The 26,160-nt window shown below is 35.1% G+C and overlaps 1 protein-coding gene across 38 annotated transcripts; it reads right to left on the minus strand.

Annotated features, from left to right (window-relative positions):
* Positions 1-1,692: 1,692 nt before the first annotated feature.
* LOC111191413 (uncharacterized) lies at positions 1,693-10,714 on the minus strand. 38 transcript variants are annotated; one of them, XR_007424739.1, is made up of 8 exons: positions 10,367-10,688; positions 9,767-9,841; positions 9,239-9,616; positions 8,009-8,188; positions 7,265-7,858; positions 5,594-5,665; positions 5,078-5,446; positions 2,797-3,475 (listed from the first exon to the last, which is right to left on the minus strand). XR_007424739.1 is itself a non-coding variant. In XM_049465231.1 (6 exons), the coding sequence occupies exons 1-6, from the start codon at positions 10,002-10,004 to the stop codon at positions 2,517-2,519; spliced, it is 1,782 nt and encodes a 593-aa protein (XP_049321188.1). In that variant the 5' UTR covers positions 10,005-10,058; the 3' UTR covers positions 1,693-2,516. The 38 variants fall into 38 exon arrangements, 15 of the variants coding, with proteins under 15 accessions (XP_049321188.1, XP_049321274.1, XP_049321233.1 ...); XR_007424741.1 differs by lacking the exon at positions 5,078-5,446 and having other exon boundaries at positions 2,793-3,181; positions 10,367-10,689; XR_007424738.1 differs by lacking the exon at positions 5,594-5,665 and having other exon boundaries at positions 10,367-10,687.
* Positions 10,715-26,160: the final 15,446 nt, after the last annotated feature.

Consider the following 26,160-nt stretch of genomic DNA (forward strand, 5'->3'; position numbering starts at 1 on the left):
TGAAAGAACCAAATTTTATGACTGTTTTTTGTGACAAACATGTATGTGTTCCGATCACTCTATCACAGAAAAATAAGAGTTGTAGAACTTATTGAAAACTCAAGACAGCCATAACATTATGTTTTTTTACAAGTGTATGTAAACTTTTGACCACAACTGTACCTTTTCTAACCATTTCTATTGGTCCATCATCATGAAATTATTATACAATATAAAGAACAACCTCTAGTTTCACAAACCTTTTTTTTTTTTTTAATGGATATAAAAGGTTTTTCCACGCTAGAGACAATGCTTATATACATCTTTGGAAAAAAGGTTTTGTTCAAAACTTCATGTTTAAAAAGTACATGAAAACTCACTTCTCTTAAAGTCAGTAATGACTGTATATAAGGCTTTATAATGTGTTACACACTTTTATAAAAGCCTAATTTGAGAAATCATAGCTGCATGTTATAATGCATTATACCAAAATATACCAAATATGTGTTATAGTGCATTACAACACTACATTGTACAATGTTCTTATGAACAGATGTTATAAGGCATTATACGCCGTTTCTTTATAAACCCTTTATAAACTTGTAGTTTATAATGTGTTATGAATGTTTACTGTACTTTTTTAAGCGATTATACAGGCTTGTTGCAGTCATTATAAGGTAGCATGCATGCATGTCGTATGATGCATTATGAATACATTTATAATGCATTATGAATACACGGTTCATAGGAAGTGTTACCAATTTTTTTTTTTGTAATTTGGGAGAAATGTTGTCTGTAGTTTATAGAATAAAACAACAATGTTCGTTTTATTCAAACATAAACCTATAAATAGCAAAATCAGATAAACTGATTCAGAAACCGAAGTGCTCTCTTCACATATATATTATATATATACATATATATATATATATATATATATATATATATATATATATATATGTATATATAGTACATATATATAGTGGGACAGTACAGAGCATGGGATGAGCTCAGTTTAAGACAAACAATAGATGATTCACACATGATGCACATAAATGTGTAACAGCTGCAAACGCTGACAAACAATTAGCTGGAAAAACGGCATAACACAAGTTCAACTGTCGCCGTTGGTTACGCAATGCTCCAATACGAGGAAAGGAAAAAAGTCAGACGTCTTGCAAAACCAGGTAACTTACACCGCAGCACAAAGTGGCCTTTCAGACCCGTCAGAGATTATACGCCTCGGCCCAGTCCACCGACTCTCCCCTGCACCCAAACCCAGTGTCACAATATTTCCCCACCTGTTTATCTCAGGATCTCAGTTTCACAGCGTCCGAGTTCAGTAACGCATTCACTACTGAGATCCTGAGCTAAAGAATGCTTTATAAACGCTTTATAAACCTTGATTTTGATTTTTTCGTATTTGTCCACTTTTGTATCTTTTAACACAAATCGGTACCACTTTAAAATAAGACTACCTTTATAAAGGGTTTATAATTAGTTTATTAACGGTTACTAATTAGGTTGTTAATGCCTTATAAATCATATGCCTTAATAATCAGTTATAACACATAAGTAAAAAGGGCAACAATGACCTGTTGTTTGCCAAATAGTGAACCCACAGCAATCTATACTGTTGCCCTTTCTACTGTATGTGTTATAACTGATTATTAATGATTTTTAAGGCATTTACAACCTAATTAGTAACCATTAATAAACTAATTGTGAACCATTTATAAACCCTTTATAAAGGTAGTCTTAATATAAAGTGGTACCCACAAATCTGATGTTGTGATCCAACTTGTAAAAAAAAGCAAAAAAATAAATAAAAAAAAATATAACTTTTTTTTTTTTTTTTTTTTAATTTTTCCCTAAATTAGGATTGTGAGGGGCAGAGATGTAAAAACTAACTAAACTACATTAAAATAAATGAAATAATGAGTTTTTGTACATCTTATTTTCTATTTTTGCATTTAGCCTCAAACAGTCAAAAAAACACTTACATTCTCTAAGATGTATTGATACAATTGTATATATATATATTACAAAATATATATATAAATATATAAATATATAAAAAAATAGTAGTGATAGTATCTTTATGTTCACATTTTTACAAAATCTATTTGGTAAATTTTATTAGGTATTTGTTTTTATTATGCACAGTGAAATAAACTCAAAATCAACAGATAACAATTTAAAAAACAAAGTAGATTAATTTATACTGTAAATAATTTGGCTTTAAAATCAGAAAAAAATGTCTTATTACCCAAATTATTTAGCTTCACGTTTTCAAAATGCTAGCTGACATCCTCATGATTTACATTAATATTATTTTTTTCTAGTAGAAATGTTTTAATCTGGCTAAAGTGGAGACTTTTTAAAGCATCTTACAACAGAATCTCATTAAGATCCAAGTCAGGTCATTGTCCTGTTACAGAACCCAACTGCACTTGAGCTTCAGGTCTCAAAATGATGCTTTATAAACCTAAGCAAGCTTACTTTGATTGGACTGATCTTTTTCTGTTCAGTTTCTTTCAGAATTCCTCCAAATACTGTACCCAACCTTTACTCACCACTCTCACAACTACAACACCCTCTAAACCACCTTCAAACAGCATCCAGCAGTACTGTACCCAACCTTTACTCACCACTCTCACAACTACAACACCATCTAAACCACCTTCAAACAGTATCCAGCAGTACTGTACCCAACCTTTACTCACCGCTCTCACAACTACAACACCATCTAAACCACCTTCAAACAGCATCCAGCAGTACTGTAGCCAACCTTTATTCACCGCTCTCACAACTACAACACCCTCTAAACCACCTTCAAACAGTATCCAGCAGTACTGTACCCAACCTTTACTCACCGCTCTCACAACTACAACACCATCTAAACCACCTTCAAACAGCATCCAGCAGTACTGTAGCCAACCTTTATTCACCGCTCTCACAAATATACCATCTAAACCACCTTCAAACTGCATCCAGCAGTACTGTACCCAACCTTTACTCACTGCTCTCACAACTACAACACCATCTAAACCACCTTCAAACAGTATCCAGCAGTACTGTACCCAACCTTTACTCACCGCTCTCACAACTACAACACCATCTAAACCACCTTCAAACAGTATCCAGCAGTACTATACCCAACCTTTACTCACCGCTCTCACAAATATACCATCTAAACCACCTTCAAACTGCATCCAGCAGTACTTTACCCAACCTTTACTCACTGCTCTCACAACTACAACACCATCTAAACCACCTTCAAACAGTATCCAGCAGTACTGTACCCAACCTTTACTCACTGCTCTCACAAATATACCATCTAAACCACCTTCAAACTGAATCCAGCAGTACTGTGACCAACCTTTACTTACCGCTCTCACAAATATACCATCTAAACCACCTTCAAACTGCATCCAGCAGTACTTTACCCAACCTTTACTCACTGCTCTCACAACTACAACACCATCTAAACCACCTTCAAACAGCATCCAGCAGTACTGTACCCAACCTTTATTCACCACTCTCACAACTACAACACCATCTAAACCACCTTCAAACAGCATCCAGCAGTACTGTACCCAACCTTTACTCACCACTCTCACAACTACAACACCATCTAAACCACCTTCAAACAGCATCCAGCAGTACTGTACCCAACCTTTACTCACCGCTCTCACAACTACAACACCATCTAAACCACCTTCAAACTGCATCCAGCAGTACTGTACCCAACCTTTACTCACCACTCTCACAACTACAACACCATCTAAACCACTTTCAAACAGCATCCAGCAGTACTGCACTCAACCTTTACTCACCGCTCACACAACTACAACACCATCTAAACCACCTTCAAACAGCATCCAGCAGTACTGCACCCAACCTTTACTCACCGCTCACACAACTACAACACCATCTAAACCACCTTCAAACAGCATCCAGCAGTACTGCACCCAACCTTTACTCACCGCTCTCACAACTACAACACCATCTAAACCACCTTCAAACAGCATCCAGCAGTACTGCACCCAACCTTTACTCACCGCTCACACAACTACAACACCATCTAAACCACCTTCAAACAGCATCCAGCAGTACTGCACCCAACCTTTACTCACCGCTCTCACAACTACAACACCATCTAAACTACCTTCAAACTGCATCTAAACTACAACACCATCTAAACCACCTTCAAACAGCATCCAGCAGTACTGTACCCAAACTTTACTCACCGCTCTCACAACTACAACACCATCTAAACCACCTTCAAACTGCATCCAGCAGTACTGTACCCAACCTTTACTCACCGCTCTCACAACTACAACACCATCTAAACCACCTTCAAACAGCATCCAGCAGTAATGTACCCAACCTTTACTCACCGCTCTCACAACTACAACACCATCTAAACCACCTTCAAACAGCATCCAGCAGTACTGTACCCAACCTTTACTCACCGCTCACACAACTACAACACCATCTAAACCACCTTCAAACAGCATCCAGCAGTACTGTACCCAAACTTTACTCACCGCTCTCACAACTACAACACCATCTAAACCACCTTCAAACTGCATCCAGCTGTACTGCACCCAACCTTTATTCACCGCTCTCACAAATATACCATCTAAACCACCTTCAAACAGCATCCAGCAGTACTGCACCCAACCTTTACTCACCGCTCTCACAAATATACCATCTAAACCACCTTCAAACAGCATCCAGCAGTACTTCACCCAACCTTTACTCACCGCTCTCACAACTACAACACCTTCTAAACCACCTTCAAACTGCATCCAGCAGTACTGCACCCAACCTTTATTCACCGCTCTCACAAATATACCATCTAAACCACCTTCAAACAGCATCCAGCAGTACTGCACCCAACCTTTACTCACCGCTCTCACAAATATACCATCTAAACCACCTTCAAACAGCATCCAGCAGTACTGCACCCAACCTTTACTCACCGCTCTCACAACTACAACACCATCTAAACCACCTTCAAACAGTATCCAGCAGTACTGTAGCCAACCTTTATTCACCGCTCTCACAACTACAACACCCTCTAAACCACCTTCAAACAGTATCCAGCAGTACTGTACCCAACCTTTACTCACCGCTCTCACAACTACAACACCATCTAAACCACCTTCAAACAGCATCCAGCAGTACTGTAGCCAACCTTTATTCACCGCTCTCACAAATATACCATCTAAACCACCTTCAAACTGCATCCAGCAGTACTGTACCCAACCTTTACTCACTGCTCTCACAACTACAACACCATCTAAACCACCTTCAAACAGTATCCAGCAGTACTGTACCCAACCTTTACTCACCGCTCTCACAACTACAACACCATCTAAACCACCTTCAAACAGTATCCAGCAGTACTATACCCAACCTTTACTCACCGCTCTCACAAATATACCATCTAAACCACCTTCAAACTGCATCCAGCAGTACTTTACCCAACCTTTACTCACTGCTCTCACAACTACAACACCATCTAAACCACCTTCAAACAGTATCCAGCAGTACTGTACCCAACCTTTACTCACTGCTCTCACAAATATACCATCTAAACCACCTTCAAACTGAATCCAGCAGTACTGTGACCAACCTTTACTTACCGCTCTCACAAATATACCATCTAAACCACCTTCAAACTGCATCCAGCAGTACTTTACCCAACCTTTACTCACTGCTCTCACAACTACAACACCATCTAAACCACCTTCAAACAGCATCCAGCAGTACTGTACCCAACCTTTATTCACCACTCTCACAACTACAACACCATCTAAACCACCTTCAAACAGCATCCAGCAGTACTGTACCCAACCTTTACTCACCACTCTCACAACTACAACACCATCTAAACCACCTTCAAACAGCATCCAGCAGTACTGTACCCAACCTTTACTCACCGCTCTCACAACTACAACACCATCTAAACCACCTTCAAACTGCATCCAGCAGTACTGTACCCAACCTTTACTCACCACTCTCACAACTACAACACCATCTAAACCACTTTCAAACAGCATCCAGCAGTACTGCACTCAACCTTTACTCACCGCTCACACAACTACAACACCATCTAAACCACCTTCAAACAGCATCCAGCAGTACTGCACCCAACCTTTACTCACCGCTCACACAACTACAACACCATCTAAACCACCTTCAAACAGCATCCAGCAGTACTGCACCCAACCTTTACTCACCGCTCTCACAACTACAACACCATCTAAACCACCTTCAAACAGCATCCAGCAGTACTGCACCCAACCTTTACTCACCGCTCACACAACTACAACACCATCTAAACCACCTTCAAACAGCATCCAGCAGTACTGCACCCAACCTTTACTCACCGCTCTCACAACTACAACACCATCTAAACTACCTTCAAACTGCATCTAAACTACAACACCATCTAAACCACCTTCAAACAGCATCCAGCAGTACTGTACCCAAACTTTACTCACCGCTCTCACAACTACAACACCATCTAAACCACCTTCAAACTGCATCCAGCAGTACTGTACCCAACCTTTACTCACCGCTCTCACAACTACAACACCATCTAAACCACCTTCAAACAGCATCCAGCAGTAATGTACCCAACCTTTACTCACCGCTCTCACAACTACAACACCATCTAAACCACCTTCAAACAGCATCCAGCAGTACTGTACCCAACCTTTACTCACCGCTCACACAACTACAACACCATCTAAACCACCTTCAAACAGCATCCAGCAGTACTGTACCCAAACTTTACTCACCGCTCTCACAACTACAACACCATCTAAACCACCTTCAAACTGCATCCAGCTGTACTGCACCCAACCTTTATTCACCGCTCTCACAAATATACCATCTAAACCACCTTCAAACAGCATCCAGCAGTACTGCACCCAACCTTTACTCACCGCTCTCACAAATATACCATCTAAACCACCTTCAAACAGCATCCAGCAGTACTTCACCCAACCTTTACTCACCGCTCTCACAACTACAACACCTTCTAAACCACCTTCAAACTGCATCCAGCAGTACTGCACCCAACCTTTATTCACCGCTCTCACAAATATACCATCTAAACCACCTTCAAACAGCATCCAGCAGTACTGCACCCAACCTTTACTCACCGCTCTCACAAATATACCATCTAAACCACCTTCAAACAGCATCCAGCAGTACTGCACCCAACCTTTACTCACCGCTCTCACAAATATACCATCTAAGCCACCTTCAAACTGAATCCAGCAGTACTGTGACCAACCTTTACTTACCGCTCTCACAACTACAACACCATCTAAACCACCTTCAAACAGCATCCAGCAGTACTGCACCCAACCTTTACTCACCGCTCTCACAAATATACCATCTAAACCACCTTCAAACAGCATCCAGCAGTACTGTACCCAACCTTTACTCACCGCTCTCACAACTACAACACCATCTAAACCACCTTCAAACTGCATCCAGCAGTACTGTACCCAACCTTTACTCACCACTCTCACAACTACAACACCATCTAAACCACCTTCAAACAGTATCCAGCAGTACTGTACCCAACCTTTACTCACCGCTCTCACAAATATACCATCTAAACCACCTTCAAACTGAATCCAGCAGTACTGTGACCAACCTTTACTTACCACTTTCACAACTACAACACCATCTAAACCACCTTCAAACAGCATCCAGCATTACTGTACCCAACCTGTACTCACTGCTCTCACAACTACAACACCATCTAAACCACCTTCAAACGGCATCCAGCAGTACTGTACCCAACCTTTACTCACCACTCTCACAACTACAACACCATCTAAACCACCTTCAAACAGCATCCAGCAGTACTGCACCCAACCTTTACTCACCGCTCACACAACTACAACACCATCTAAACCTCCTTCAAACAGCATCCAGCAGTACTGCACCCAACCTTTACTCACCGCTCACACAACTACAACACCATCTAAACCACCTTCAAACAGTATCCAGCAGTACTGTACCCAACCTTTACTCACCGCTCTCACAAATATACCATCTAAACCACCTTCAAACTGAATCCAGCAGTACTGTGACCAACCTTTACTTACCACTTTCACAACTACAACACCATCTAAACCACCTTCAAACAGCATCCAGCATTACTGTACCCAACCTGTACTCACTGCTCTCACAACTACAACACCATCTAAACCACCTTCAAACGGCATCCAGCAGTACTGTACCCAACCTTTACTCACCACTCTCACAACTACAACACCATCTAAACCACCTTCAAACAGCATCCAGCAGTACTGCACCCAACCTTTACTCACCGCTCTCACAACTACAACACCATCTAAACCACCTTCAAACTGCATCCAGCAGTACTGTACCCAACCTTTACTCACCGCTCTCACAACTACAACACCATCTAAACCACCTTCAAACAGCATCCAGCAGTAATGTACCCAACCTTTACTCACCGCTCTCACAACTACAACACCATCTAAACCACCTTCAAACAGCATCCAGCAGTACTGTATCCAACCTTTACTCACCGCTCACACAACTACAACACCATCTAAACCACCTTCAAACAGCATCCAGCAGTACTGTACCCAAACTTTACTCACCGCTCTCACAAATATACCATCTAAACCACCTTCAAACAGCATCCAGCAGTACTGTACCCAACCTTTACTCACCGCTCTCACAACTACAACACCATCTAAACTACCTTCAAACTGCATTTAAACTACAACACCATCTAAACCACCTTCAAACAGCATCCAGCAGTACTGTACCCAACCTTTACTCACCGCTCTCACAACTACAACACCATCTAAACCACCTTCAAACAGCATCCAGCAGTACTGTACCCAACCTTTACTCACCGCTCTCACAACTACAACACCATCTAAACCACCTTCAAACTGCATCCAGCAGTACTATACCCAACCTTTACTCACCGCTCTCACAACTACAACACCATCTAAACTACCTTCAAACTGCATCTAAACTACAACACCATCTACTCCACCTTCAAACAGCATCCAGCAGTACTGTACCCAACCTTTACTCACCGCTCTCACAACTACAACACCATCTAAACCACCTTCAAACAGTATCCAGCAGTACTGTACCCAACCTTTACTCACCGCTCTCACAACTACAACACCATCTAAACCACCTTCAAACAGCATCCAGCAGTACTGTACCCAACCTTTACTCACTGCTCTCACAACTACAACACCATCTAAACTACCTTCAAACTGCATCTAAACTACAACACCATCTACACCACCTTCAAACAGCATCCAGCAGTACTGTACCCAACCTTTACTCACCGCTCTCACAACTACAACACCATCTAAACCACCTTCAAACAGCATCCAGCAGTACTGTACCCAACCTTTACTCACCGCTCTCACAACTACAACACCATCTAAACCACCTTCAAACTGCATCCAGCAGTACTGTACCCAACCTTTACTCACCGCTCTCACAACTACAACACCATCTAAACCACCTTCAAACTGCATCCAGCAGTACTGTACCCAACCTTTACTCACCGCTCTCACAAATATACCATCTAAACCACCTTCAAACAGCATCCAGCAGTACTGTGACCAACCTTTACTTACCGCTCTCACAACTACAACACCATCTAAACCACCTTCAAACAGCATCCAGCAGTACTGTACCCAACCTTTACTCACCGCTCTCACAACTACAACACCATCTAAACCACCTTCAAACTGCATCCAGCAGTACTGTACCCAACCTTTACTCACCACTCTCACAACTACAACACCATCTAAACCACCTTCAAACAGCATCCAGCAGTACTGTACCCAACCTTTACTCACCGCTCTCACAACTACAACACCATCTAAACCACCTTCAAACAGCATCCAGCAGTACTGTACCCAACCTTTACTCACCGCTCTCACAACTACAACACCATCTAAACCACCTTCAAACAGCATCCAGCAGTACTGCACCCAACCTTTACTCACCGCTCACACAACTACAACACCATCTAAACCACCTTCAAACAGCATCCAGCAGTACTGTACCCAACCTTTACTCACCACTCTCACAACTACAACACCATCTAAACCACCTTCAAACAGTATCCAGCAGTACTGTACCCAACCTTTACTCACCGCTCTCACAACTACAACACCATCTAAACCACCTTCAAACAGCATCCAGCAGTACTGCACCCAACCTTTACTCACCGCTCACACAACTACAACACCATCTAAACCACCTTCAAACAGCATCCAGCAGTACTGCACCCAACCTTTACTCACCGCTCTCACAACTACAACACCATCTAAGCCACCTTCAAACAGTATCCAGCAGTACTGTACCCAACCTTTACTCACCGCTCTCACAACTACAACACCATCTAAACCACCTTCAAACAGCATCCAGCAGTACTGCACCCAACCTTTACTCACCGCTCTCACAACTACAACACCATCTAAACCACCTTCAAACAGTATTCAGCAGTACTGTACCCAACCTTTACTCACCGCTCTCACAACTACAACACCATCTAAACCACCTTCAAACTGCATCCAGCAGTACTGCACCCAACCTTAACTCACCGCTCTCACAAATATACCATCTAAACCACCTTCAAACAGCATCCAGCAGTACTGTACCCAACCTTTACTCACTGCTCTCACAAATATACCATCTAAACCACCTTCAAACAGCATCCAGCAGTACTGTACCCAACCTTTACTCACCACTCTCACAACTACAACACCATCTAAACCACCTTCAAACAGCATCCCACACATCACAACTCTTCACATCCTCACTCTTATAACTATATCACTTTAAAATACTCGTTAATTAGATTATAAATGCTTTAAAACGTATTAATAAGCAGTTATTAATAGTGGAAATAGTGATTTCACATTCATTTATACTGTAAAACCATGTTTTGCTTTGCTTTTTCATGAATCACAAAAAATTAACATGCCATATTTGTTTAAAAGTTATTAATAATTAAACAGCTGACAGCCTCATGATTTACATTACTATAAATCTATTCTTCTAGAAATGTTTTAATTTGGCTACGGTGAAGCTTTTTAAAGCCTTTTACAACAGAATCTTATTGGAATCTAAGTCAGGTCATTGTCCTGTTACAGAACCCAACTGCACTTGAGCTTCAGGTCTCAAATAGCGTTTTTTTTGGAACCAGCAGCGTTCTGGTTTGTAAACCAAGTTTTTTACAAAAGTAAGTTCTGGAACCAGGAACTATGTTCACTGCCGCTGTGCAGCGCCCTCTGTTGGTGACGTATGATGTGACATTTTGATGGTTCCACTAAAACTGGTGAAAATGCGGGTTGGTTTGTTAAAAACGACGGTTCTTATAAGCCAGAACAGAACTGGTTCAAGAACGAGAGTTCTTTTGGTGGAAAAGAGCGAAAACTGATGATTATCTGGTTGTTAATTACATTTTTAAAGATTTTTAAAGCATTTATAGCATAATCATCATTATTGAACAATTTATTAACTTTTCATTGTTTCTTCTACTACAATTTTTTTATGTTCTAATTCATATGAAATAGATAGATAGACAGAGCAGATAGATACATTATTACTGCACTCTCTTAAAAAAATGATGAAAAAATTGATAATTGTTAAATTTTAGAGCCATCATGGTACAACTTTTTTTTTACTGTTTTTATCAAAAGAAAAATGTGCACTGTTCTCATTTCCTATTAAATAATGGTACACTTTATTTTAAGGAACACAAATTAGACACTTATAAGTGTCTTATTATTTGCTTAATAAAACCTTAATTAGACATTTGTAAATTATTTATTCACTACCTATTAGGCTTCATTCTGTGGTATTAAGTGTTATTGGTGCTTAATTAGGGGTCTTTGATTAATTAAATATTTTTTTCAGTTCTATTTAGTGTCTAATTAGTGATGAACAGAATCTCACTTTAGAATATGGTGCACATCTTGGTCTATTAGTGACTTATAAACCCCTTATTAACTCTTAATAAACTCCAGCACAGCCATATAACCTTCCCAAACTCACTCAAGATCAACTCAAACTGCTGCCAATTATAATAACACTAATAACATGTAGAATTTGCTTATAGTTAATAATGCTTAATAACCTGCTTAACAGGGTGCTAACTATAATAACTGTTTATAGTGCACTATAAGAACTAATACAGCCATTATTAATAATTTCCACATAATAGACCCCCAATTAAACACCAATAACACCAATAATGGCTGTATTAGTTCTTATAATGCACTATAAGCAGTTATAACAGTTACCACCCTGTTAAGCAGATTATTAAGCATTATTAACTTTTAGCTAATTCCACATGTTATTAGTGTTATTATAATTGGCAGCAGTTTGAGTTTACCTATGTGAGTTTGGCAAGGTTATATGGCTGTGCTGGAGTTTATTAAGAGTTTGTTAAGAGTTAATAAGGGGTTATTAAGTCACTAATAAACCAAGATGTGGCTAAATTACTATATACTAAAGTGAGGTTCTGTTCATCACTAATTAGACACTAAAAATAACTGAATAAATATACTTAATCAATCACAGACCCCTAATTAAGCACCAATAACACTTAATAACACAGAATAAAGCCTAATAAATAATTTACAAATGTGTAATTAAGGCTTTATTAAGCAAATAATAAGACATTAATAAGCGCCTAATTTGTGTTCCTTAAAATAAAGTGTTACCTAAATAATATCTATTAAAAACAGATTATATCCGTCCGTTATCATTTATTTTACAAATAAACGTTAATATTTATTATGATGCAATAGTGCATTCTTGAAATGCATTAAATAAAATAGAATAGAATATTGTTATTGCAAAAATAGCATAAAATACACTGTAAAATTATACTAGGGCACCTACTAGTGACACTATTTCCACTAAAATAGAAATTAGAATTAATAGTAAAACATTGAACATATATACACCAAATATATGAGCATCCTATGGACTTCCTGCATCCAGCTCCTAATCTGGTTTGAACCGGTCTGAACTGAGTTCATCCAGAGGAGCAATATGTCCCCTGTAACCTAATTTCAGTGCAGCCTGAGTATAGAATCACTGTACTGTCTGTTAAAATCAGAGCTCTGTGTGTTTTTATTACTTTTAACCTTTAATAAACCTCCAATTTTATATTTTACATCAATAAAACTCTTTTAATTTAATTCCAAGTATATATTTTATTAATAAAACTCTTTTAATAAGCTTCTATTTCTATACTGTATCAATAAAACTCCTTTAATAAATGTCCAAAAATAATGTTATTAAAAAACTCTTCTAATAAACTTACAATTGTATATTTTATTAATACAACTCACTTAACAAACCTTCAGTTGTGTATTGTATTAATGAAAACTCCTTTAATAAACCTCCAGTAGGATATTTTATTAATAAATCTTCTTTTATAAACGTTTAGTTGTATATTGTATCTATAAAAGTCCTTTAATAAACTTCCACTTCTATATTTTACTATTAAAACTCCCTTTTAATTACATTCTAATTGTATACTGTCTCAATAAAACTCATTTAGTAAACGTCTCATTGTATGTTTTATTTTATTTATAGTATTTAATAAACATCTAATTGTATGTTATATTAAAAAACATTTTAAAATAAACTTCTAATTGTATATTTTATCTATAAAACACCTTACGTACAATAAAATGTTTTATTATTAAAACTACAATAAAATATGTTGTTAATAAAACTCCTTTAACAAACTTACAATTGTATACTTTATTAATAAAACTAATTTAGCAAACTTCCAATTATATATTTTATTAATAAAACTCTGTTAATTAACCTCCAATTGTATATTATAATAATCAACAACTCCTTTAATAAACTTTAATTTGGATATTTTATTAATAAAATTAAGTAAATTCTGATTGTATACTGTATCAATAAAACTCCTTTTTAATTAAATTCTGATTGTATACTGTATCAATAAAACTCCTTTTTAATTAAATTCTGATTGCATACTGTATCAATAAAACTCCTTTTTAATTAAATTCTGATTGCATACTGTATCAATAAAACTCCTTTTTAATTAAATTCTAATTGTATACTGTATCAATAAAACTCCTTTTTAATTAAATTCTAATTGTATACTGTATCAATAAAACTCATTTTTAATTAAATTCTGATTGCATACTGTATCAATAAAACTCCTTTTTAATTAAATTCTAATTGTATACTGTATCAATAAAACTCATTTTTAATTAAATTCTAATTGTATACTGTATCAATAAAACTCCTTTAGCAAACTTCCAATTGTATGTTAATAATAAAACTCCTTTTTAATAAACTTCCAACTGTACATTTTATTTAAAAAACGAATTTAATAAAATTTAAATTCTATATTTAATTAATGAAACTCCTGTAATAAACTTCTATTTCTGTATATTTTTTAATAAACCTTCTAAAAATGTCCTAATTTATTTATTTATTTATTTATTTATTGACATATGGCCACAATGCATCAGTTTAGACCCAACTTTTTGCACTTTGAATTCAGCCAGGAGGGTAGCCAATCAGAAGAGAGCTTGTGTTATTTGCATATTTCAGAAAAATTAAAGACACAGTACCTGTTTAATTCTATAAGATGAACAGTGGATGTAAAAGTATGTGGTTGTAAAGAAATTTAATTCACTAATAGTTCTAAGCGAAACTGATCATCACTAAAAATCAATTTTAAATCAGTATTTCTGAGAAAATCAGGATTTTGTCTGTTTAATCTTTAGGTAATAACGTTTCTCTCACTCAGCAGAGCGAGTGCAGCATCAGCCGGGCTTACCTTTGGGTTTTTGGATGGAGAAAGTGTTCCTCCACCTTGCCTTGGCTGCAAAGATCACATTGGATGTTCCTCCGACCGCGACGTCGTCTTCAGCCAATCCAAACCGACCACTAAACACACCAAAGCCAGTCAATTATCAATAATCAAACAGTCAATAATCAATAATCAGGTTCACTCAATAAACAATAACACTCATATTAAAACTGAATCAGGTTTATTTAGAGAAAAATAAATATCACATGTACGTAGTAATTTAGTTACAGTGCTAAACTCTTCATTTTAATTAGTTTTTAGTAACTTAAAAGTGTTAAACAAACCAAAACTGTTGATGTTAACTTGTAGTTTCTGAGGCTGGTAACTCTCTATATCTTATCCTGTACAACAGAGGAAACCTTTGCTCGCTCTTCCTTTCCTAGTGCGGTCCTGATGAGTGCCAGTTTCATCACTAAAGTGTTTTTGTTGGTCTTTCTTGCAGCTGCACTTGAGGATACTTTCAAAGTTTGGCTGAAATTTATACTAAACTAAATTAAAAGCAAAACACTAAAAACTAAATGATTTTTACAATTAGAATAACACTGCTGAGGTAAATGTACGATCAAAATAGAATTACTAAGGAAAATATTTGATTAAAACAGCATTACTGAGATAAATGTATGATTAGAATAGCTTTACTGAGGTAAATGTATGATTAAAATAGCATTACTGAGGTAAATATTTTATTAAAATAGCATTACTGAGGTAAATGTATGATTAGAATAGCATTAATGAGGTAAATGTATGATTAAAATAGCATTACTGAGGTAAGTGTATGATTAAAATATAATTGCTGAGGTAAATATTTGATTAAAACAGCATTACTGAGGTAAATGTATGGTCAGTATAGCACTATTGAGGTACATGAAGGATTAAAATAGCATTACTGAGGTAAGTGTATGATTAAAATATAATTGCTGAGGTAAATATTTGATTAAAACAGCATTACTGAGGTAAATGTATGGTCAGTATAGCACTATTGAGGTACATGAAGGATTAAAATAGCATTACTGAGGTAAATGTATGATTAAAACAGCATTACTGAGGTAAATGTATGATTAAAACAGTATTTCTGAGGTAAATATATGATTAAAAAAGCATTACTGAGGTAAATGTATGATTAAAATATAAATGTTGAGGTAAATATTTGATTAAAACAGCATTACTGAGGTAAATGTATGGTTAGTATAGCACTATTGAGGTACATGAAGGATTAAAATAGCATTACTGAGGTAAATGTATGATTAAAACAGCATTACTGAGGTAAATGTATGATTAAAACAGTATTTCTGAGGTAAATATATGATTAAAAAAGCATTACTGAGGTAAATGTATGATTAAAATATAAATGTTGAGGTAAATATTTGATTAAATCAGCATTACTGAGGTAAATGCATGTTTAGAATAGCACTGCTAAGGTAAATGTATAATTTTATAAGCACTACTGAGGAAAATATATGCTTAGAATAGCATTACTGAGGTAAATGTACAATTAGAATAGCACTGCTGAGGTAAATGTATGATATATTGTAAACATATTGTACCAAACAATGATGCAAAAAAGCAGCATATGGGCTTTTTAGTTGACAAGTAACAGAAGTTAAAATAATTATTATTTTTTAAATAAAAAAAGGAAAGTGTTCCTACATTTTTTATATATGTTTGTGTGTGTGTGTGTGTGTGTGTGTGTGTGTGTTATGGCCTGTAAATGCAGTGTTGTGTGTGGCGTCACAGTGTTACTCAGTGGGTTGAAAGTGTGTATTCTGTTTCCACACAGCACAAAAAAAGTTGTCCAAGTTACTTTTGAACAATAGCTGGTCACCGGCTGGTCACTGTTACCATGGCGTCCATCTGTCTTTGTCCTCGTGCGACAGCACTACTTTCCGTAACTTTGTAAATTAATCCCGCTATCCGTCTGTTCTGTTTAAGTTTTTTTTTTATGAAGCAACACTCGATTTGCCTTTTTAACACTTTAAAACATAAGAATACAAATTACTGTTTAGTTAAAGCAAAAAATCTGAGGTAAATTAATTCTGAGTTGGACTTGGTATTAAATCGTGACTCACTGTAGAAAAATGCACCAAATAATTGGCAACCAAAAATACTGGCTGAAAATGGCACAAAAAAGAAGTATTGCTATTTAGGTTGGATATTTTAAATGTCAGGTTTAAATAGCTTTTTGCATTGTACTTTTTAAAAATGTGATGACAAATGTATGATGTATGAAGTAAAGGTATGATTAAAACAGCACTGCTGAGGTAAATGTATGATTAAAACAGCATTACTGAGGTAAATGTATAATTAAAATAGCACTGCTAAGGTCAATGTATGATTAGAATAGCACTGCTGAGGTAGATGTATTATTAGAATAGCATTACTGAGGTAAATGTATAATGAGAATAGCTTTACTGAGGTAAATATTTGATTAAAACAGCATTACTGAGGTAAATTTTTGACTAGAATAGCACTGCTGAGGTAAATGTATGATTAGAATAGCATTACTGAGGTAAATATATGATTAGAATAGCATTACTTAGATATATTCATTAATAGAATAGCACTACTGTGGTAAACATATGAATAAAGTAGCACTGCTGAGGTAAATGTATGATTAGAATAGCACTACTGAGGTAAATTTATTAATAGAATAGCACTGCTGAGGTAAATGTATTAATAGAATAGCATTACTAATGTAAATGTACGACTAAAATAGTACTGTTGAGGTAAATGTATTATTAGAACAGCATTACTGAGGTAAAAACTGTATATTGTTGATATGTCTGCTATCTTTCTGTGTTAAAAAAAAAGTTGCATCTCTGTAATTGCTTTTTCTTTGAACATTCCGACAGAATTATATGTATATATTACATATATTATATATGGGTTATTAAATTATTTAAAGACTGAAAAAAGTAAAAAAATAATGACAAATACATTTTGTTATATGGAGTTATGATCATAGCTAGTTTTTCTTCACCACCTTCCTCACTATTTGCACTATGATAAATACAGTAAACACTGAGTAATCTGTGGTAATGCTACTAATGAATCCATACTAGTTACTGAGTAACTACATAACTAACTCATACTGCATACTGTGTAATTCTGATATATACTTAATATTCAATAAGGTATAATTAAATTACTGTAAATAAGTGTAATTCCCCTTTAAGTGATGTTTTATACAGTTTTTTTTCTACGTTTTGAAGCTTTTAACATGTTGGAAATGCCTTTTTTAAACTTCTGGAGACACATCCATACTGTTTTCATAAATTTCCCAGAAATAAAACTGTTGAATTTTCCCTGGAACACAACAAGAAACTGCCATAAACAAAACCGGGGGGAAAATGACCCCTCCTACTGGCACCGGCAGGAACATCCGAATAGACAAAGGCTCTTTCACACTACGGCGGAGAAATGAAACTATAGAACTTCCTCATGATATGTTTTGATAAACGGCAGCGCCGATCGGAAAGCCGATCCCGGCCCGAATCTCAGTCCCAGAACCGGAGCGGACCTGATCCTGAACCTGAAGAGCCTGATACTCCGGAGATTACACCCTGAGATTTACATAAACCCTGAAAAACTTCCCGTATTTAACTAAAAAAACCTGCAGAACAAACACACACACACTCACTGCAGCAAAAACACACTAAAAAATAATCCATAATAACCTCGTTTTATAGAGTCCGGCCTCTTATCAGCCCACATTCCACAAACATCTCAGGAATCTGCAGCTCCATGAGAAGAACTCAAAAAAAACGCACTTATTTCAGCCCTTTTACTTCACCAAAACTGCTTTATTACACATCAAATCAGCGGATTAAATAACTCTAATCCATGTACAGATGTATGTCCAATAGAAGTACACTATAGTTACTATAGTTAATCATAAAGTTACCTAAGTAAAGCAACTCTAATAATAAATTCACCTCAGTAATGCTGTTCTAATCATAACATTACCTCAGTAGTGCTATTCTAATCATACATTTACCTCAGTACTGCTATTCTATTCATACATTTACATCAGCAGTGCTATTTTAATCATACATTTACCTCAGCAGTGCTATTCTCATCTTACATTTACCTCAGTACTGCTATTCTTGGCGGCGCGTGCACACGCTGCGGCTTACCCTGTCTTCCTATCCTGTATGGATGGGTTGATGGCTAATTTCGCTGGTTGACCATGTGACAATAAAGGCAATTCTATTCTATTCTATATTCTATTCATACATTTACATCAGCAGTGCTATTTTAATCATACATTTACATCAGTAATGCTATTTTAATCATACATTTACATCAGCAGTGCTATTCTAATCATATATTTTATAATTAACTATATATAATATTTAATTAATAAATATCTAGCAATGATCGTATGCGTAGCTGCAGCATATGAGCAAATGACAAAAAGTTGTTACTTGTAAAACTTACTTTTGCGTTAAAGTTTCGCAACTTTCTGCATTTGCTTTTTTTAAGTAAATTTAATTTCTGATAAATTTAATTAACTTCAACTCAGTTTCAAGACTTAAATAGAGTTACACAGAGTAAATAAGTGAATTGAACTTCAGTCAATCCTTTCTTTTAGTAAACTTTACTTCATTTATTTTTACTGAATCAATCCTTTCTTTTAGTAAACTTTACTTCATTTATTTTTACTGAATCAATCCTTTCTTTTAGTAAACTTTACTTCATTTATTTTTACTGAATCAATCCTTTCTTTTAGTAAACTTTACTTCATTTATTTTTACTGAATCAATCCTTTCTTTTAGTAAACTTTACTTCATTTATTTTTACTGAATCAATCCTTTCTTTTAGTAAACTTTACTTCATTTATTTTTACTGAATCAATCCTTTCTTTTAGTAAACTTTACTTCTTTTATTTTTACTGAATCAATCCTTTCTTTTAGTAAACTTTACTTCATTTATTTTACTGAATCAATCCTTTCTTTTAGTAAACTTTACTTCTTTTATTTTTCTGAATCAATCCTTTCTTTTAGTAAACTTTCCTTCATTTATTTTACTGAATCAATCCTTTCTTTTAGTAAACTTTACTTCATTCATTTTTACTGAATCAATCCTTTCTTTTAGTAAACTTTACTTCATTTCTGCATACAATATTACCTAATTACAATTACTTCATTTCTACAATATTATTCAAATAATTTATGATACGTAATATATTATAATTCCTGAAATTTAAATATTTTAGTTAAAAAACACACATTTTTCACTGTCTCAACACATGGATAGCATGTAATACATTCTTTTTAGTTTACTTTACTTTAGTATACTTTATAGTAAACTACAAAGAATATACTACATGCAATCCATGTGTTGAGACAGTGAGACTTTTTAAAAATAAATCTTTGAGATTATGTAAATATTTGAATGTGTGTTTTAGCTAAAATTATATATAATAATATTGTATAAATTAAGTAATTGTAATTAGGTAATATTGTATGCAGAAATTAAGTACAGTTTAATAAAAAAGGGTTGATTCAGTAAAAATAAATGAAGTAAAGTTTACTAGTCCAAATCTCAACTTTACTGGACCTTCATAACTTCTAATGGAAGTCACTTGAAATGTAAAAAAAATCACTTTCTGTACAGCTCTGGAAAAAAATAAGAGACCCCGAAAAACGATGAGTTTCTTTGATTTTACCAAATTAAAAACTCAAATTTTCAAGCTTGAACTGCTTTTTGCACTAGGCAGCAGAAAAGCAGCATAAAGTTATCCAAAAGCAGTGTGTAAGACTGGTGGAGGAGAACATGAACAAACCAAAAACTGTGATTAAAAACCAGGGTTATTCCACCAAATATTGATTTCTGAACACGTAAAACATTGAAACATGAATATGAACTTTTTTTTTCTTTGAATTATTTGAGGTTTGAAAGCTCTGCATCATTTGTTTTTTATTTTCTGTAAAAAATGCTCTAAATGAAGATATTTTTATTTTGAATTTGGGAGAAATGTTGTTTGTAGTTTATAGAATAAAACAACAATGTTCATTTTACTCAAACATAAACCTATAAATAGTAAAATCAGAGAAACTGATTCAGAAACTGAAGTGCTCTTAATTTTTTTCAGAGCTGTATATTATAAAGTGATTATAAGGCAGGTGATTTATTATATATCTATAAGGATCTATAGGGAATATACTGTATCTATCCATCTTTTACCACCTACGCCAGGCTGTGCCACGCTGTACCGCCATCCGAGCAGCCCGGGTACCCTACCCGCCGCCGCTCCACAGTGACCTTCACCGGTCTAATTGAAAGTCAAGGCCAAATTTGAGCAGGGCCTCGGAGGAGGGCTTAGCGATGATGAAACCGCCTGTACTATTTTACTGCCTGTAGAAATAGTTCTCCATTTCCACCTACCACCGCTAATTTAGCTGCTAATAATCAAATATTCATTTCATTCTCCACTTTAATCCCTTGATGAAGGGTTTTGGACTATAAAATAGAGAAACGCTGTGGTAAAAACGCTGTGTTATCTGCTTTTTTTTCTTTCTTACATAGTAAATTAATTCTGAAATCATCCAGACTATGAAGGAACACATAAGGAATCATGTAGTAACTTAAAAACAGTGTTAAACAAACCAAAATACTGAGGCTGGTAACTCTGATAACCTTCTAATCATGTGCAAAAACTCTTAGAATTGATTAGAACAGCACTGCTGCAGTAAATGTATCATAAGAAGAGCATTGCTGAGGTAAATTAATGATTAGAACATCATTACTGAGGTAAATTTATGATTAGAACAGCATTACTGAGTTACATTTATGAATAGAATAGCATTACTGAGGAAAATTTATGATTAGAATAGCTCTACTAAGTTAAATGTAGTATTAGAATAGCAAAGCTGATGTAAATATTTGGTTAGAATAACACTACTGAGGTAAATGTGTGGTTAAAATAGCACTACTGAGGTAAATTCATGATTAGAACAGCACTACTGAGGTAAATGTATGATTAGAATAGCATTGCTGAGGTAAATGCTTGTTTAAAGTAGCACTACTGAGGTAAATGCATGATCAGAACAGCATTACTGAGGTAAATGTATGATTAGAATAGCACTGCTGAGGTAAATATATGATCAGAACTGCATTGCTGAGGTAAATGTATGATTAGAATAGCACTACTGAGGTAAATTGTCAATTAGAAAAGAACTGCTCAGGTAAATTTATGATTAGAAAAGCACTGCTAAGGTAAATGTATGATTAGAATAGCAAAGCTGAGGTAAATGTATGATAAGAATAGCACTACTTAAGTAAATGTATGATTAGTATAGCAAAGCTGAGGTAAATATTTGGTTAGAATAACACTACTGAGGTAAATGTATGGTTAAAATAGCATTACTGAGGTAACTTTATTATTAGAATAGTTTTACTGGGATAACTTTAGGATAAGAATGACACTGCTGAGGTAAATGTATGATTAGAATAGCACTGCTGAGGTAAATGTATGATTAGAATAGCACTACTGAGGTAACTGTATGATTAGAATAGCACTGCTGAGGTAAATGTATGATTACAATAGCACTACTGAGATAAATGTATGATTAGAATAGCATTGCTGAGGTAAATGCTTGTTTAAAGTAGCACTACTGAGGTAAATGCATGATCAGAACAGCATTACTGAGGTAAATGTATGATTAGAATAGCACTGGTGAGGTAAATATATGATCAGAACTGCATTGCTGAGGTAAATGTATGATTAGAATAGCACTACTGAGGTAAATGTATGATTACAATAACACTACTGAGATAAATGTATGATTAGAATAGCATTACTGAGGTAAATATATGATTGGAACAGCAATGTATATTTTTGACTCTGGCAGCTATAGAACCCCGGCGTGGTATACGTGGCGAGGGATGGTATACAGGGTATATTGGTGAGTCTCTATAGATCACAGTGCGCTGTGTAGTGCTGGGATATGAAGGAGCTGGTGCAGACTGGTGCATCGTGGGTATCATTTCTTAGAATGTCATCCTGTCAGACGGGCAGCCGCAGAAATGGCAAATCTAATCAATTAAAATCCAGATGACAGACTCATTAATACGCGTCTCGGTGTGACAGCGGCTTTGAAGCCTTTGGACTCTTCAGCATCTCCAGAATAAACACGGCCTTCACATTTCAGCCCAGATATTACATATATTTACACATATATACACCAGTTTATTAATAATCTGACCTGTTTCTGTAGAGAAAAATGCATATACATATCTCTAGCATGTGTATACACACAAACATATATATAAATATATATGTAAATATATATATATATATATATATATATATATATATATATATATATATATATATATATATATTTCAGTAAAGAAAAGGCTTCTTATCTGTAAAGCAAGTGTTTATGATCCCTAGTGAAAAAAAGTAGATTAAAATATATTAAGCATTATTATTCTATAGTGCACTTATATAATACTTATTATACTTTATACTTTATAATTATATATACAAATAGTACAAAAGTCTGACTTAAATTGTGCTAAGTGTACTTAACTGTACTAAAATGGAACTAAAGTTTTAAATATACTTAAGTAACATTTAAACATACTACTTAAACATGTATGTAGCATCATATTTTAAATATGCTTAGAGTAAAATTATAATACATTTAATGAGTTACATTACAGCTGTATCACTATTTATTATTATACACCAGGTATATTAGAGTATATGTACTAAGAATTGATGTTAAATATATGTGATCTATATTTACATTACAGTACAAATATGCTTCCTGTAATAGCATAACTCTTCCAAATTAAACTCTGAATCTAATAAAACATATATTTAACTATTTAAAACGTATACTGGTCAAACTCAGGCAGCTTTACTTTTAATTTTTTACAAGGTTTCTAATCCGAAAATGTTTATATTTCTCTCAGTCCTGTTATCAAAACTTAAACTTAAATTTAAAAAGCATGTTTAAAAGCAAGTCCAATAATTACTTTAATTCTTTATTATTATTATTATTATTATTATTATTATTATTATTATTATTATTATTATTATTATTATTATTATTATTATTATATTAATTATTTTATCATTTATTAATCAGTCTTTATTTTAAAGAAATTGTGTCTACATGTTCAATTAATTGATATTTATGACAAAAAAAACACTTCTGTTACTAGCAATCACTCCTTATACTGGCACTCACTCCTGTTACTAGAACTCACTCCTGTTACTGGCTCTCACTCCTGTTACTAGCACTCACTCCTGTTACTAGCACTCACTCCTGTTACTAGAACTCACTCCTGTTACTGGCTCTCACTCCTGTTACTAGCACTCACTCCTGTTACTAGCACTCACTCCTGTTACTAGAACTCACTCCTGTTACTGGCTCTCACTCCTGTTACTAGCACTCACTCCTGTAACTGGCACTCATTCCTGTTACTGGCACTCACTCCTGTTACTAGCACTCACTCCTGTTACTAGAACTCACTCCTGTTACTAGCACTCACTCCTGTTACTAGCACTCACTCCTGTTACTAGCACTCACTCCTGTTACTAGCACTCACTCCTGTTACTGGCTCTCACTCCTGTTACTAGCACTCACTCCTGTTACTAGCACTCACTCCTGTTACTGGCTCTCACTCCTGTTACTAGCACTCACTCCTGTTACTAGCACTCACTCCTGTTACTAGAACTCACTCCTGTTACTGGAACTCACTCCTGTTACTAGAACTCACTCCTGTTACTGGCTCTCACTCCTGTTACTAGCACTCAGTCCTGTTACTGGCTCTCACTCCTGTTACTGGCTCTCACTCCTGTTACTAGCACTCACTCCTGTTACTAGCACTCACTCCTGTTACTAGAACTCACTCCTGTTACTGGAACTCACTCCTGTTACTAGCACTCACTCCTGTTACTGGCTCTCACTCCTGTTACTAGCACTCACTCCTGTTACTAGCACTCACTCCTGTTACTAGAACTCACTCCTGTTACTGGAACTCACTCCTGCAATTTAGCTAACTTATAAAAGTCTACATATATATTATGTAAACTTTTTATTTCTATTTAATATTGACATTGACATTGTAGAATGTGTGATGTCATGTAAGACAAATTAAATAGACTTTATAGATAAAATAAAAAATTGCACTTTTTATTTTTTTTTATGAAATTTCTACATATTTACCATATAGATATAGACTGTATCCCAGGTTATTATCAATGTCACAACATGTTGAATTATTAATCTTAATGTACAGCTCTGGAAAAAAATAAGAAATCACTTTAAAAATTATGATTTTACCAAATTAAAAACCTCTGGAATATAATCAAGAGGAAGATGGATGATCACAAACCATCAAACCACCAAACTGAACTGCTTGAATTGTTGCACCAGGAGTAAAGCAGCATAAAGTTATCCAAAAGCAGTGTGTAAGACTGGTGGAGGAGAACATGATGCCAAGATGCATGAAAAAAAAACTGTGATTAAAAAACAGGGTTATTCCACCAAATATTGATTTCTGAACTCTTAAAACTTGAATGTGAACTTGTTTTTTTTTTTTGCATTATTTGAGGTCTGAAAGATCTGCATCATTTCTCATTTTCTGTAAATAAATGCTCTAAATGACAATATTTTTATTTAGAATTTGGGAGAAAGAGTCAAATCAGTAGAGAAACTGATTCAGAAGCTTATTTTATTTTATCAAAATAAAATATCGCAACGCAGTTTTTTTTGGTCTAATTATTGTGGCAGAATTGTAACTTTAATATGAATAATCTTCATTGTTGTGGGATAAATATTTATAAAGTGAGTATTGATATGAAAGCGTATCTTTAGCCGTTTTTTGTTGGTTCTGTTACGCAGTATAAAGGGCAGCGGCTGCTTTTACATAATGTTTAAAATGAAAAAACAACAAAAGCGTAGAACAGTGTATTTCTCCACCTGCAATAAAGACCAGCCTGAACTCGGCTGTCTACCACTGTAATGAGAATCTAAATTTAAATAAACTTTATTTAAAAAACAATCCTGTATCCTGGATTCACACCTGCTAAACACGACACAGGTAACCAGGTACAGATACCCACCTGCTGGAGTCCAACACTGAGGTCCGATAGGAGCTAATATATATATATATATATATATATATATATATATATATATATATATATATATATATATATATATATAATATTATTATTTGCAGAAGATGGGAAAAGATGCAGAGCTTTCAGACCTTAAAAAATACAAAGAAAA

Source organism: Astyanax mexicanus, chromosome 1, assembly GCF_023375975.1.
Source record: "Astyanax mexicanus isolate ESR-SI-001 chromosome 1, AstMex3_surface, whole genome shotgun sequence".
In the NCBI taxonomy this organism is placed as follows: domain Eukaryota; kingdom Metazoa; phylum Chordata; class Actinopteri; order Characiformes; family Acestrorhamphidae; genus Astyanax; species Astyanax mexicanus.

What these genes read in the sequence shown, in the direction of transcription:
- LOC111191413 (XM_049465231.1), bottom strand. Translation starts at nt 10,004, where the DNA reads ATGCTGTTTGAAGGTGGTTTAGATGGTGTTGTAGTTGTGAGAGCGGTG. An exon ending in CTGCTGGATTCAGTTTGAAG is followed by an intron (nt 5,666 to 7,264) that starts GTGGCTTAGATG and finishes TGCAGTTTGAAG; the next exon opens with GTGGTTTAGATGGTATATTT. An exon ending in CTGCTGGATACTGTTTGAAG is followed by an intron (nt 3,476 to 5,077) that starts GTGGTTTAGAGG and finishes TGCTGTTTGAAG; the next exon opens with GTGGTTTAGATGGTGTTGTA.